At 41.7% G+C, this 16,189-nt stretch overlaps 1 protein-coding gene across 1 annotated transcript in view; it reads left to right on the top strand.

Annotated features, from left to right (window-relative positions):
* C7 (complement C7) overlaps nucleotides 1–6,475 on the top strand; it is a 55,132-nt gene extending 48,657 nt beyond the window's left edge. The window contains exons 16-17 of the mRNA XM_029941268.1: nucleotides 2,452–2,636; nucleotides 5,271–6,475. Of these exons, the coding sequence (XP_029797128.1) occupies nucleotides 2,452–2,636; nucleotides 5,271–5,452 (367 nt within the window). The 3' untranslated portion in view covers nucleotides 5,453–6,475. The remainder of the gene's footprint in view (nucleotides 1–2,451; nucleotides 2,637–5,270) is intronic.
* Nucleotides 6,476–16,189: the final 9,714 nt, after the last annotated feature.

The raw sequence follows: 16,189 nt of genomic DNA, 5'->3' as shown, positions 1-16,189 counted from the left end.
ATTTATTTATTTATTTATTTATTTATTTATTTATTTATTTATTTAGAGTGGCCGTGCAAGAGGGGCAGAGAGAGAGGGAGAATCCCAAGCACTGACAGTGCAGAACCCTCTGCGGGGCTCAAATCCATGAATAGCAAGACCATGACCTGAGCCGAGATCAAGAGTCAGAGGCTCACAGGAAATGGTGCCCCACAGGAAGAGCTTTTATGCAAAGCTGGGGACAGAGTAAGATTCTGTACAGATGGCAGCTGAGGAAGCGCCAGCCCCTCATTTTAGGGACCTCAGAGACCACCCTGGAGTGAGCCAGGGCAGTAAACATCCCTCAAAATCTCCTGCCACTGCTCAAATTCACCTGAAGCTAGAGGACAAGGAAGTCTATGGATGTGGCTCATAGGGTCAGCCTTCCTGGCAGTGAGGGGAAGAGTGGAGAGTGAATCTGGTGACACCAATGGGAGACATCTAGGCCCCAGGTTTATTGGTCATCTTTAAGTTTAAGAATCAAAACACATGGGGTGCCTGGGTGGCTCAGTCTGTTAAGCGTCCTGCTTCAGCTCAGGTCATGATCTCACAGTTTGGACCCATGTCGGGCTCTGTGCTGACAGCTCAGAGCCTGGAGCCTGCTTCGAATTCTGTGTCTCCTTCTCTCTCTGACTCTCCCCTGCTTGACTGTCTCTCTCTCTGTCTCTCAAAAATAAATAAAAAGCATTAAAAAAAAAGCACAAATTTACTGATAAATTACAGTTGGCCCTTGAACAACATAGGGGGTTAGGGGTGCTAATCCCCCTGCAGAGTCAAAAATCCACATATAACTTTTGACTTCCCCAAAACGTAACTACTGAGAGCCTACTGTTGACTGTTACCAATAACATACATTTTATGTTATATGTATTATATACTGTATTCCTATAATAAGGTAACTAGAGACAAGAAAATGCTATTAAGAAAATCATAAGGAAGAGAAAATATATTTATAGTACTATACTATATCAAAAAAATCCAAGGGAACCTGGGTGGCTCAGTCGGTTAAGTGTTCAATACTTGATTTCAGCTCAGGTCATGATCTCACAGTTCATGGGATTGAGTTCTACTTAGGGAGCTTGCTTGAGATTCTCTCTCTCCCTCTCTCCCTGTTCCTCCCTTGCTCAAGTGCATGTACACTCTCTACATAAATAAATAAATAAACATTAAAAAAATCCATGTATAAGTGGACCCACACATGCAATTAAAACCAGTGCTTCTTAAGGGTCAACTATACTTGGTTTTCAATTATTATTGTCATCAAAACACAAATCCAACTCCTTGAACACATACAGGGGGTAATGGTGATTGTAGTGATATCTTAGAAGATGTAACTTCTTGTGAGAAAAATAAATAGTGTAAATGGCAGTGGTGGTCAGCCCAGAATATTCTGACTGTGGTGTTATTTTTTATTAATCATTGTTGACTTTGATTCACTTTCATCCTCTTTCCAAACTTCCCTGATTCATTTAGTTTATCTGCAGTCTGTTGTTTAGAGATGTGGTGTGAGCCTTCTATCAGATACTGATAACAAGGTGGCTTCACAAGGTCTCTGCCCTTCAAGCTGTTCTGAGTAGTTTGGTTTAAGGTTTAAATAAGCAGGTAAAAGAAAGATATAAGGATTTGTTTTTGTGATGTAAATAACTCCAAGTAAATTTAGCTCTTGGTCGTTGAAGAAAGCATTATTGCTAAATATATATAAAAATAAATATAGACTCCATCTACCATACAAAAATACTTTGTTGCCTAAGGTTTCACTACAGTAGTGCTTTCCTTATGCATTAACATTCAGAAATGTGTTTTTATTAGTGACATTTCTAAAAAGCCGAATCTCACCATTTGAGTACCGATGCTTAAGGAAAAAAAGCAGTATTTTGTCTAGAAATATTTCTAAACCAGTTTGTAAACATAGGTACTTAAAAAAATCCAACTGAAAAATACAGTTTCATCTTCCCTTGAGGATTCGGGCATGAGGTGTCGCACAATGCTGTGTGGACAGGAACTCTCCAGGCTACCGGACTGCGAGGAACTAATTTCTCCTGCCTTCAGTGGTTCCACTGGACTGCAGTCCCTGAGTGTGTGATCTTTGCTGATTTCCTGTCTCCTTCCTGCTTGTCAACCCACCAGTGTCCCCAGCAGACCTTGCCTTCTTTTCTAATTTGCTGTATCTGATCTGCTCTAGATGAAACAAGTTCACCACTAGATAGCTCAGCTTGTGAAAATTGGAGCAAATATGGAGCAAAATATGTTCATCTCAAAGATCTGAGGAGGGAAGGCCCCAGTAATGAAGGAGATTTGGGTTTCTGTTCCATCTTTTTGCTGTGGGCGGTGACATCTGAGGCACTGATCTCAGAGCCTCGCCTTTCACTTCACATCCTCCGCTTGTAAGAAGGAAAGTCTTCTAAATAACGTAATTTAAAAAATTTGTTTCAGATCGTCCTTGGCTGTATGTGCGCGAGATGAGAGAAGCCAAAGGATACTGGCTCTGACCGTTTGCAAGCTGCACGTTCTCCGCTGTCAGGGGAGAAATTACATTCTTGCTGAAAGGGAGAGCTGCACTCTGCCTGCCCCAGCCCAGAAAGCCTGTGGTGCCTGTCCGCTCTGGGGAAAATGCGATGGTAAGGGGCACTGCGTATTTGTAACTAAAACAATGCTAAGGTAGTAGTACTGAAGTCTTTAAAGCATCAGATCCAAGCCTATCCCTGAGGACATCCAAGTCTCAGGCTGGTTCAAAAGTGGACTGTCCTTGCCACAGCCCTTCCCTGGGGAGTGGGGTAGTCAAGTATCTAAGAGGACAAGGAGCCATCTCCGATGATTTGAATGTCCTCACAAACACTGGTGGTTCTTATTCCACCTCCATGATTTTTGCTCTGTCCTTCGATTATCCATATAATAAACTCATTTAAAAAAATAGACCCACAGGGGCTCTTGGGTGGCTCAGTCAGTTAAACCTCTGACTTTGGCTCAGGTCGTGATCTCATGGTTTGTGAGTTCAAGCCCTGCATTGGGCTCTGTGGGCAGACAGTTCAGAGACTGGATCCTGCTTTGGATTCTGTGTCTCCCTCTCTATCTGCCTCCCCCTCCCCTCTTTCTCTCTCTCAAAAATAAATAAACATTAAAAAAATTTAAAAAGTAGACTCACATAAAAATAACTATTTTTTTATTTTAAATTTATTATTATTTTAAATATAATTTGTCAAATTTGGCTTCTATACAATGCCCAGTGCTCATCCCAACAAGTGCCTTCCTCAATGGCCATCACCCACTTTCCCCTCTCTGTCACCCTGCCTCAACCCCTAGTTTGTTTTCTGTATTTAAGTGCTTCTTATGGTTTGCCTCCCTTCCTCTCTGTAACTTTTTTCCTCCCTTCCCCTCCCCCATGGTCTTCTGTTAAGTTTCTCAAGATCCACACATGAGTGAAAACATATGGTATCTGTCTTTCTCTGACTGACTTATTTCACTTAGCATAACACCCTTGAGTTCCATCCATGTTGTTGCAAATGGCAAGATTTCCATCTTTCTAGTTGCCAAATAGTATTCCATTGTATATATAAACCATGTCTTCTTGATCCATTCATCAGGTGACGGACATTTATGCTCTTTCTAGGATTTGGCTATTGTTGACAGTGCTGCTGTGAACATTGGGGTACATGTGCCCCTAGACATCAGCACTCCTGTGTCCCTTCAGTAAATTCCTAGCAGTGCTATTGCTGGGTCATAGGGGAGTGCTATTGTTAATTTTTTGAGGAACTGTTTTCCAGACTGGTCACACCAGTTTGCATTCCCACCAACAGTGCAAGAGTGTTCCCGTTTCTCCACATCCTCGCCAACATCTATAGTCTCCCGATTTGTTCAAAGAGTGACTATTTTTTTAAAAGGAAATTTTACTACTTAAAAGTGAGTGATTTATTATTCACTTGTCATTTAATATTAGGTGACCACAAAAATACATTTAATGAAACAAAATAAGGTTGTAGATTCTAGCCAGACATTGGTGGCAGCTTGAGGGACGCTGCTTCTTTGGGAGGAAGGGAGTTCAGCAAGTGTTAGGCGGGTGTTAAAAGCATATCAGTGCCAAGGTGTCACTTTCTCCCAGATGTAATGAAAAGAATTTGAGGAGAATAGAAAAAGGAGTTACTCTTTCCAGTTGTGGCTCAAGATTTGCCGGTGCTGTGTCCATATAGCACTTACAATGATCTTGAATAGCACCCCTGGCATGGCCTACCTCCCACAGTTTCAGCTACATTACTAAAGAAGAAAGCCTGGCTGGCTGGAGCCAAGTCGCTGCCTCAGTTTCCCCATCTGTAAATTTGGGAGCTGGACTGTGTGATTTGTGAGATCTCTGCCAGCAACTCAGGCTGTCCTCGGGACCGCGCCAGCCAGGACCCTGCGCCCTCGCTCCTGGACTGTTTGCCACCCAGACGATGACATACTAAACACTAACCACTGGGTCGGGTTAGGATGGGTGGTCACCAGTGAGCTTGTCACACCTTATGGAGACATCTGGCTGATGCATTCCAGCCTGGCAACTGAGTGCACACTGTGAATTCTCCCCCAACTCATTTCTGGCTTTAAAAAAAACTATTTTTACATGTTTATTTTTAAGAGAGAGAGAGACAGAGTGAGCAGCAGAGGGGCAGGGAGACAGAGGGAGACGCAGAATCCAAAGCAGGCTCTAGGCTCCCAGCTGTCAGCACAGAGCCCAATGCAGGGCTGAAAGTCAGGAGCTGTGAGAGCATGACCTGGGCTGAAGTTGGCACTTATCGGACCGGGCCACCCAGGCACCCCAAGCTTGTGTTTTGTTGCTGTTGTTCTTGTTGTTATTTTGTTTTGTTTTACGGGATATGCAGTCTTCTGTGTTTTATGCCCTCTCTCTCAAAGTAAGTTCAATTCTTTTCTTTTGTCTCTGAGCCTTGAGGTCTTCTTTTCTGGCCAGGGGTTGAGGGATTACTCAGTTTCTGGCTCCCCTAGACAGCAGCACAGAAGCAGACGAGAGAGCTGGGGTGCCCCTGACTTGGAGAGCGCGGGCCCAGCAGGTCCTGCCTGTCGGCCTTGCCACAGCCTCAAGCCCTGCTCATTCTGAGCGGAGCACAAAGCCAGACTTACTGGTCCTCCTGCTTTCCCAGGCCGGTTAGTCGATCCCTCCAGGCAGGAGCTCATAGGCTGCAGAGCATCCTGACTTTGGAGGTAATGTGCCTTGAACTCCCCACCTCCTCCATGTGCCATTAAGCCTCTGCCATTCATCTTTCCAGCCCAGAGCAGCAAATGTGTCTGCAGAGAAGCATCGGAGTGCGAGGACGGCGGCTTTAGCGTCTGCGTGGAAATGAACGGTGTGGAGCAGACCATGACCGAGTGCGCAGCCGGTGCGCTCAGGTGCCGAGGGCAGGGCGTCAAGGTCACCAGCACACTGCCCTGCGGGGCTGGGACCTCGTAGGCTCCCATGCCCATCGGCTGGTTCCGAATCTCGCAGCTGCCGGGGCTGAGTTTAACCGTACACAGCTCTGTCATTTCTCTCAACTGCCAGCCACCTGTAGAAGCCCAGCCCTGCGTTCTGCCACACCTGGATCGAGATGCTCCCGTCCTTCCTATTTAAAATGCCAGTTAGGGTGACCAGTACGCATGAACCCTTGCATGAGTAACTGTGTTCTTGGACAAATTGCTAACTCGTCTGGACTCTGACTTCTTCATCTGAAAATGAGAGGATTAGACCAGAGCAACTGGAAAACTCCATTCAGCCCTGTGATTCTTTTAAGTATGATGGACTCCACCCATGGACCAGAAACACAAGGCACAAACGGTTTAGGAAAACAGTAAGATTAGAGAGGTTGGCTTCCCTCAGTGGAACTGAATGCAAACGGGACCTTAAATGGAAAAAGACAGATGCAGTTATCCGTCCCAAGTAGTAATGTCATGCCCGGCCCTGTGGACTCAAGCACCATATGTAGGGATCCTTAAGTCTTGCCGGGAGATGGAGTCACTGAAATTTTAGAACCGAGTTTATTGTGGTACCTTCAGTCTTCTTGTCGATCAACAAACATAATCCCATCTTCTCTTTGGGGCTTTTCTTTGGTGTGTGTCAAACACAAGAACTGTAATTTGCCCACTTTCTCCCCTTTTCTTTTGTAGGAAACATCAGTTCATGCCTGAGCTGTTGTGGAGTGATTGTATATTTGACAGAACAGTTTTCTCTAATGTGAATAATGCTTGGAGTTTTTCAGGGGGCCATATAGGTACATCAATGGGAGACATTGGCCTTCTATTTATTCCTTATTCATCTTTCATCAAAACGAAAAAGCAGCTGTGGGAGATGAAATGAGTGGGCTTAAATGGAATTTAAAATACGCTTTTATATACAAATAATATCTGTGTACTTTTCTGATACTGATAAAGACGTTTCAACAAAACCTTAGTTAAAATGACGGTGATTAAAATCTCATTAAAGACACTATCCTTTGGATTTTTTTTATCCATATCATGTTTAATTTTAAAGAATCTTTCCATGAAGAATGGCTAATGCATTCTTTTTAAATATAGTTTTATTTTTTAAACTACTTTATTGAGGTATGATTGACATGTAAAAAGCTGTACTTATTTAATATGTACAACTGGATGAGTTTGGGGATAAGTATACGCCAATCAAGACCACAAACCTATCCATCACCTTCCAACATTTACTCCCACCTCTCTTATCTTTCTTATTTCTTATTTACTTATTTAGTAAAAATACAACATAAGATCTTCCTTCGTAGAAAAATTTAAGTATATGTTAAAGGATTGTTAGCTATAAGCACTGTAGCTGGCAAACAGCCCCCCAGCGTGGATCTCCAGAACCTATTCACCTTGTGTAACTAAAGCTTGGTACTCTTTAAGCATCACGTCCCCAAATCCCTTCCTCTTCAGTCCTTGCCAGCCACCTTCTACTCTCTGCTTTATGAATTTCACAATTTTATTTTATTATTTATTTATTTATTTGAAGGGGCAGTAAGAGAGGGAGAGAGAATCTTAAGCAGTCTCCTCGCTGAGCACAGAGTCCTATGAGGGACTCCATCCCACAAACCTGGGGTCATGGTCTAAGCCGAAATCAAGAGCCAGACCCTCAACCGACTGAGTTGCCCAGGCGTCCCTTGACTATTTTAGGTTATACATATAATCTATGTATGTAATACATGAGATCACATACTATTTCTTTCTTTCTTTGGTTTATTTCATTTAGGATAATGTCCACCAGGCCCGTCCATATTGTTGCAAATAGCAGGATTTTCTCCTTTTTAAAGGCTGAATAACATTCCATTGTATGTATATATCACACTTTCTTTCTTCATTCATTCATGGATGAACACTTAGGTTGTTTCTATATGTTGGCTGTTATGAACAATGCTGCAATGAACGTGGGAGGGCAGATACCTCTTCAGGATCCTGATTCCAATTCCTTTGGATATCTGTGCAGGAGTGGAATTACTAGGTTCTAGATTCTACTGTAGTTTTATAACTTTTTGAGGAACCTCCACACTGTTTTCCACAATGGCTATATCAATGTGTTTCTACGTGAAATCCACATATGATCCAGGTCCAACTTTATATACCACATTGTCCCTTGAGCGAAGATTCAGATAGAATATATGGAAGTTATAAGGAGGCAGGTTTAAATAGACTGAAACCAATAATGTTCAGAAATGCTTAGTTGAGTCCATTTGTTAGAGATTATTAGGGAGTTAATTTCTACCCTGGGTAGGGGGATGGATTTGAAATTGCAGGCCCAGATGCAGATCCCAAAACAGAGTTGAACAAGTAATTTATTTGGGAGGACAAGATCAGTACCCTTCTAATAACATCTCCTTTTGTCTTGAGCTAGTATAAGGTTAAATGTCTACTACTTATGCTCTACCACCCTCCCTTCCTAACTGATATAGAGGATATGGTCAACATTATCGAATGTTATAGGTCAAAGGAGGTCTGAAACAAAGAAATGAGCAGTTTTGACAACTAAGGTTTGAGAAAGAAGTTTCACAGACTTAGTGAAGGAGAAGTAAAGGGTTAGTAAATAGTTGGTGGAGAAGGAGGGAGCAGAAATGGGGTTGTAGAGAGATGCCACCTTGAAGTATTAAACTTTGTACATTTTTTCTTTTCTGAACATCCTTACATTCAACCTTTCCTCTAGTTAGAGATGTTTATGATTGCTTATAAGAGAATTAGGATTGTTGCAGTGGATCTGCAAGGAGAAAGTAACTTTCAACGTTAAGTCTTTTAAAATGCTTTGAAACTTGAAAATAAGCTCTTGAACACCTAAATAGAAGCCTTGGGGAAAGCTAGGGGGACTGTTTATGCCATGAAAATTAACTGCAAAGAGAATAGAGGGAATGTGAGAATTTTCCACTAGCCCATCCCGCTGCCTCGGCCAGGTGAGGGCCATCTGGGTTAGAGTGGGCTATAACCTTGGGGGAGAAGGCAGAAAGTGCTGGCCTTAAAGCATCTGGACCTGGCAGGGGACAGAGGAACAGGAGAGAATTGGCAGGTGCATTAACATCACTAGCTTCAGGGAGATACATGGGAGCCAAACCACATCCTACAAGTCATCACTCACAATTGAAGTGGACACTGCAAGTCACCCGGGCAGAGAAGCTGCTTTGGAACATCTTCTAATCACATTGGAGAGTGTCTTCTTGTGACATTTCCTAATAATTGACCAATGGAAGTGCTGCTTATCAGTGTTTGAGATTTGGCGAACCTCATACAGACTGCTCTGCATATAACCTCCCTCCCTTCCACCAATCATCAGGGACGCTTGTAATCTCCTGAAACAGAGGAGGGTCCTTATAGTCAGGTGTGGTGTACTGGGAATGTGGAGTGGCAAGCAGAACTATCTGACAAATGCGCCCAGGAACTCTGAGTTACCTGGCAGCCAGGTAACTGGTTAATTTGATCAAGGGCTCTCTTCTCAGCTGGGAAGGCCACGACTAATCTCAGCTTCATGTGAGAATTATGAGCCCATTCTGCTGTGAAGTAGTCTACAGGTGTCAGGCAGATGATGTACCCAGCATTCCCTAAAACAGGTTGTTATGTGCCCTTACCTTTTGGTTAAGATAAGTATGTGTATTAATGAATACTTTTGAATACCACAGCTTATCATCTGTTCTATATTTTCTTTCTATGAGTACCAAAATTTCTTACTCCCACACACTCACTAACCCACCATAGGCATTTGGGTTATTATTATTTTTTTAATGTTTAAAGAGAGAGGGGGACAGAGGATTCGAAGCTGGTGATGACAGCTGCTAACACAGGGGCTGAAATTATGAACTGTAAGATCATGACCTGAGCCGAAGTCAGATGCTTAGTTAACTGAGCCACCCAGGTGCCGTGGCTCTTAGATATTTCTAATAGCTACTGGAAATGGTCATCATAAACTTGAAGATAAATTAAGATGCTACATACTTTGGGTACAAAATGAAGTAGGTGTTCAAGTGTACTTATTCTTTTTCTGAGGTGGAGGGGAGGGACAAGGCAAGAGAAAAGAGAGTGAGAGTGAGAGAGAGAGAGAGAGAGAGAGAGAGAGAGAGAGGGAATCATTTTTAGTACAGGATTAGCAGAACCGAGCAGCCATATTTGTCTTGCTACCTACCAGTCCACTGAGATTTTCCTTCTGGATGGGCTAAAGTGTATTCAACACTGCACTAGAAATGGAATGATCTGTTTTTTAATTTTTTTCAGAACACTGAGCCAGAAAGCAACCACAGTAGGAGGCAATTTCCGTTAATATCTGAGAAACCAGAGGTATATGCTGCCTTTCAATTACCTTGGTCTTTCAGGCAGCTCACACATTCTGGAACAAGAAAGCTGATGGCATGATAGGAATCCCTGCTGTGACAACGAAAGCATTTACAATTTGTCTTTTTATTTATTCCTGTCAGGCAAAGCTCCAGATTTACACTCAAAACATCAATGATGTAGGGAAATTTGCTTTTTCAAGCCAAGGGTTAACAAGACCAGATAGAAAGACTGTCGTTGTTTGAGAAGGAATGGGCTGATGGTAACTAGATGGGTAGGAGAAGAAAGACAATAAAATGTTATTTTTGATTTACAGGCTGAGGACAATTTCCTGTGAGACAAACATAAAAGAACCATCCTGTTATCGCTATTATTTGCACACGTCCTTAGGAGAGGAGACTTGCGCTGAATTCCAGGGGCAGATCAGTGATGTTTAAGACAGAGATGCATCGACATTAGGCATAAAGCATATGTGCTGCAGAATGAGCATCCATTATGTGATAATCAGCTGATCAAGTCGGCTGGGAACACAGAGAGGTCAAGGAATTTTCTGTAACTGTGAAATGGAATTTTCTTATCAAACATAAGTTTCCCAGACATTCTCAAGACAAAGTGATTAACACAAAAGGCTCAGCATTGGTGTGTTATTAGACGGTACTACAATACACAAGTGCATTATGACAGTATTTAATAAATGGCTTCAATAGAACTCTAAGTGTGGAAACTCTTCTCTGCACAGATCCTGGGCATTAAGAGGAACTCCTGAGGTCAGGCATGGTGGAAAACAGGAGAAACCAACGAACTGGATGAATACAGCCCTATGGGATTAAATACTTTGGTATGATAATAAGGAGCCCTCCAAAGTACTATGGATATGGTCACAGAATTCATTAAATGTGAGAGAAAGATACCTTTGAGGAGATCTTGCCTCAAATTTCCTCTAGACTAGTGATGGTAGGGACTTGTATGGTTCTGTGCCTCCTGTAGCTTAGTGCAACTTAGTACAGCATTGGCTGTATATGCTCAATAAAACGCCCACTTTACAGTCTCCTACAGTTACATTGCTAGTTAGCAGAAGACCTAGTCTGGAAATGACTCTTCTGTTTCCTAGGGCAGTGCGCATCTTGTTTTGCTGCAGTGTTGGCCCTTTCTCTGTCCTGTAGACTCGTGATTGTTTGAGTTGTTTGAGTGTTGCCAGATGAGGGAGAGTCAAAGAGCTATGTGGGCACGGTCTCTTGCTACACCTCCGGCAGGTATTCTGAAATACTTATTTGATCTTAAATAGGTGTGCTTTGTCTTTTGTGCCATGGAAGTATGTCCCTCCTATTTCTCTTCTTTTTTTTCTTTTGAATATAGATAGAGGATTTCTTCTCACTGTCCCTGTGGAGGATAGGTTAAGGGCGAAGAAGCTTGCTGTTGAGAATGAGGACTTAAGGAAGAAACTGAAAAATTCCTAAATCCAAACAATCTTGACACACAGGCCTGTGTTCTGGGAGAGTTAATCTTGGGATGTTGGTTTATTAAGAGACCACTGCTCCGACTTCTAACAGTGGAGGTGGCTGGCGCTGACAGCACTGGATGCAGACTGGGGATTATGAATCTACAATGAGCAATCATTCCTATTTTGGTGAGAGAAAGAACAAGACTGTCTTAGTCAGTTCTGACTGCTATAACAAAATGTCATAGACTGGGTGGTTTAAATAACAAACATTTAGAGGCTCCTGGCTGGGTTATTCAGTAGAGCATGGGACTCTTGATCTCAGGGTTGTAAATTCAACCCCCATGTTGGGTGTAGAGATTACTTAAAGATAAATAAATAAACTGAAAAATATTAAAAGCACACAAACATTTGTTTCTCAGTTCTGGAGGCTGGGAAATTCAAGATCAATGTTCTAGTGGACTGGGTGTCTGATAAGGAGGGCTTTCTTCCTGGTTTGCCAACAGCTACTTTCTTGCTGTGTCCTCACATGGTGGAAAGAGAGGGAGTTCTGGCTTCTTCCTCTTATAAGGGCACGAATCCCATTATGGGGGTTCTACCCTTATGACTTCTGACCTCATCTAAATCGAGTTACCTCCCAGAGGCTCCATCTCCAAATGCTGTTACATTGGGAATTAGGATTTCAACATACAAATTTTGAGTATTGTGAGCACTTTACATATATTAGCTCATTTAATCAGTTCAACAACACTACGAATAAGTACTATAATAATTAGCTTTCTTTTAGAAATGAGGATGTGGAGGTATAGAGAAGCTATGAAATTTAGTGAACTTCACACAGCAAATGGAGGAAGCAGTATTTAAGCCCTTTGGTTTAATAGATCATACTCTTAACCACTATTCTGATGTGTTACAGATGATAATAGCACTTTTCATTAATATAAAACCTTTATTCTAAAGTTTTTGCTATCCTTGGTTCTATTCAAAATAAGCCAACATTCAGGATAAGATTTGCTTACTGAAATAAAAAGTAGTTAGGGGCACCTGGGTAGCGCAGTCAGTTAAGTGTCTGACTCTTGGTTTCAGCTCAGGTCATAATCTCATGGTCTTTCTCTCTTAACAACAACAACAACAACAACAACAACAACAACAACAAAAGTCAGTAGTCAATTTCTGTAACTCTTATTTTTTTAAGTTTATTTATGTACTTGTTTTTAAAGAGTGAGCATGCATGCGTGCATGTGCACGTGAGTTGGGGGAGGACATAGAAAGAGAAAATCCCAAGCAGGCTACATGCTGTCAGCATGGAGCCCCACTTGGGGCTTTATTTCATGAACTGTAAGATTGTGAGCTGAACTGAAATTAAGAGGCACATGCTTACTCGACTCAGCCACCAGGTACCCCCTCTGTAACATTTTTGAAAAAGGTTCAGCTGTATAAAAATGAAGAATTTCCCAAACTTACCTATTTTTTTAGGTTTATTAATTTATTTAGGAGAGGCAGAGAGAGTGTGAGTGAGGGAGGGGCATAGAGAGAGGGAGAGAGGTCCCTTGCAGTCAGTGAGCAGAGCCTGACACTGGTTTAAACCCACCAAACTGTGAGATAGTGACCTAAGCCAAAATCGAGAGGCGGATATTCACCTGACCCAGCCACCTAGGCATTCCAACAAAATGATCTTTTTTTTTTTTAATTTTTTAAATGTTTTATTTATTTTTGAGACAGAGAGATTCAGAGCATGAGCGGGGAGGGGCAGAGAGAGAGAGGGAGACACAGAATCGGAAGCAGGCTTCAGGCTCTGAGCTGTCAGCACAGAGCCTGATGCGGGGCTCCAACCCACGAACGTGAGATCTGACCTGAGCCCAAGTCGGAGGCTCAACCGACTGAGCCACCCAGGCGCCCCCAAAATGATCTTTTAAATGAGTTAAAATAAATGTTTTGAGCTCTAGAGCTCCTTGAATGTATACTATGTGTATGAGGGTGAATATGTTTGAATGGGTTCAGGGATATATGCACCTGGAAATGGAACTACTAAGGTTTGATCTTGAGTATATGGAGCTTTAATAAACACTGGCTTGTTTTATTAAATAACACTTAACTTTCTAAATATTTTGGAGATTTCAAGATATCTTTCTGTTATTGATTTCTAATTCAGCTCCTCTGTAGCTGTGGAACATACTTTGTATGATTTTAATCTTTTAAAATTTATAGAGACTTGTGTTATGGCCCAGAATATGCTCTATTCTCATGAATAATACATGTACACTTGAAAGGAAGTTGCTTTATGTTGTTCAATGGAGTGTTCCATACATGTCAATAAGGTTAAGTTGGTTGATAGTTTTGTTCAGGTCTTCTTTTACCTTATTGATGTTCAGTCTGCTTGTTCTACCAGTTACTGAGAATGTTGATATCTCCAACTGTAAGTGTGGATTTATATATTTCTTCTTTCAATTCTATTAGTATTTGCCTTATGTATTTTGAAGCTCTGTTATTAGGTATATAAACTTTTAGAATCATTATATCCTCTTGATGAATTGACCTGTTTATTGCCATAAAGTGGCTCTTTATCTCTTCTCTGATGCATTCTTTGTTTTGAAGTCTACTTTGGTATTAATATAGCTATTCCATTTTTCCTTTGACTAGTATAGAAGTAACATATATAAGTAATATATATACAAGTAAGGTATATTATGGCTCTCCAGAGAAACAGAATTTATCTATCTATCTATCTATCTATCTATCTATCTATCTATCTACCTATAAAATATATTTATTATAAGGTTGTCTTATGTGATTGTAGAGGTCAAGTAGTTGTACAGTCTACCATCTACAAGACTTAGATCCAGAAAACCCTGGTAGAAATTCCAGTCTGAGTCTGAAGCCCTGAGAGTGAGGAGTGCCAATGATGTAAGTCCCATTCAAGGGCAAGAGAAGACCAATGTCTCAGCTCAAGCAGTCAGACAGTGCCCACCCATAATGGGGAGGGCCATCTGCTCTACTCAGCTCACCAATTAAAATGCCAATGTCTTCTTGAGTCACCCTCACAGACACACCCAGAAAAAATGTTTAACTAGATATCTAAACATCCTGTGGTTCAGTCAAGTTGACACATAAAATTAACTCACAAGTCCACTCCTGGTAAGCCTGACACCTATATGCATCTCCAAAAACCTTACTTAATCTCCAAATAAAGACGATAACAAGGTCATAATTCTACCTAACATAATATAACTGAAAACATAGTAACTCTTTCCTCAGACAGGAGGCAAAAAAATTGAGTGATGTTTACTCTCCTCCTTGATATTCTATAACTTAAGTACTATGGCATAAAATTAATAATACTTAAATACTATGATAGAAAGTAAATAATTTTATGTTGATGATATAGAGATAGCAAAGAAAGCATTGATATTTGCAAATACACAACACACACTTGTAACAAGGAGGAAATACTCTTGGTAATCACAGTCCTCATTTCTGTAACTGGTCACGTGGTTCTACCTGGCATCTATAACTTCTTTCTTCTGCTACCCAATCGGTACTCCCTTCACCTTCAGCAAGCACCTCAGCTAGTTGTGTTTTTTTCCTGATAGAGTGACCAACATCTCTATTCCTTAATGGTGTGGGCCATTAGTAGTCCTTCTTGGAGTGGGTTGTTGTAGTTTTTTATTGACCTTAATCACAGGGCATAGTAATACTAAGAGATGCCCTAAGGGAGTTCCTGTATTCCAGACATATTTTTCTTTACTTTCATTGTGGAGTGGTAGTCCAATTTCCCTTTGGCAATCAGGATCATTCACCCCATCCAGTACAGTTACTTCTTCTCTGCCTGTTGATTCAGAGGCATAAGGAGCCCAAAGTAGACAGGTGGCAGGTGATTCTAGGCAAATCATTGGACATAGCCTATGAATCATTATATAATCACAAATTTGGCCATTTCTCCTTCTAAGCAAAGTGAACAGCCAGATGCATTGCTCAAAGTTCTGCCCACTGGGAGGATTTCCCTTCACCACTGTCCTTCAGGACCATCCCAGAGAGGCGCTGTAGAGCTGCATCATCCATTTGCATGTGGTGGCTGGATATTGTAAAAGAATTATCTGTAAACCAGGCCCAAGTTTTCTCTTCCTCTATCAAGTGATCATAGTGAACTCCCCAAGAGGCCATACATGCACATTGCGAGAGATAAGGCAGTGTAGCTGGAGTAAGGATAATTTGTGTCCCTTCTTCATGTAATCTGTGCCTTTAGGACCTGCTTGGACTTGATCACTTCTATTTGATGGTACGGTGCTGTTGTATATACCGTATACTTTATGGTTTGGGGTGTCAGAAAATACCCAGTTAATGATGGGCAACTCAGGTTGCATGGTGGCCCATGGTTAAGTGTTTGGTTTCTACTAAGGCCTGCTAGCAGGCCAAGAACTTTTTCTCAAAAGGAAAGTAGTTATCTGTGGAGAATGGCAGGGCTTTGTTCCAAAACCCTAAGTCCCTGGACTGGGATTCCCTTATAGGGACCTGCCAATGGCTCTAAATAGCATCTTTATCAGCCTCCAACACTTCAAGCACTACTGGATGTGCTGGATCATATGGCCCAGTAGCACAGCAGCCCAAGCCTGTTGCAGAGTCTTTTCTTATCCTACGATCCACTCAGCTCTGGCAGCTTTTGGGTCAGTCAGTAGATGGATTAGAGTAACATCCCAATTGAGGAATATGTTGCTTCTAAAATCAAAAATGGTCCAGCAGGCATTGTGCCTTTTATGGTTGTAGGAGGGGCCAGATGCAACAACTTATCCTTCACCTTAGATGGGACATGTTGACATGCTCTAGACCACTGGGCTCCTAAAAATTTCACTGAGGGCCTTGAATTTATTCAGATTTGTTTTCCACCCTCTGATATGCAAATGTCTTACTAATAAGTCTAGACTAGCTGCTATTTCTTTCTTATTGGGCTAATCAGTGTAAGGTCATCAATGC

Source organism: Suricata suricatta, chromosome 6, assembly GCF_006229205.1.
Source record: "Suricata suricatta isolate VVHF042 chromosome 6, meerkat_22Aug2017_6uvM2_HiC, whole genome shotgun sequence".
In the NCBI taxonomy this organism is placed as follows: Eukaryota; Metazoa; Chordata; class Mammalia; order Carnivora; family Herpestidae; genus Suricata; species Suricata suricatta.
This window is presented reverse-complemented; position numbering and strand designations above follow the sequence as displayed.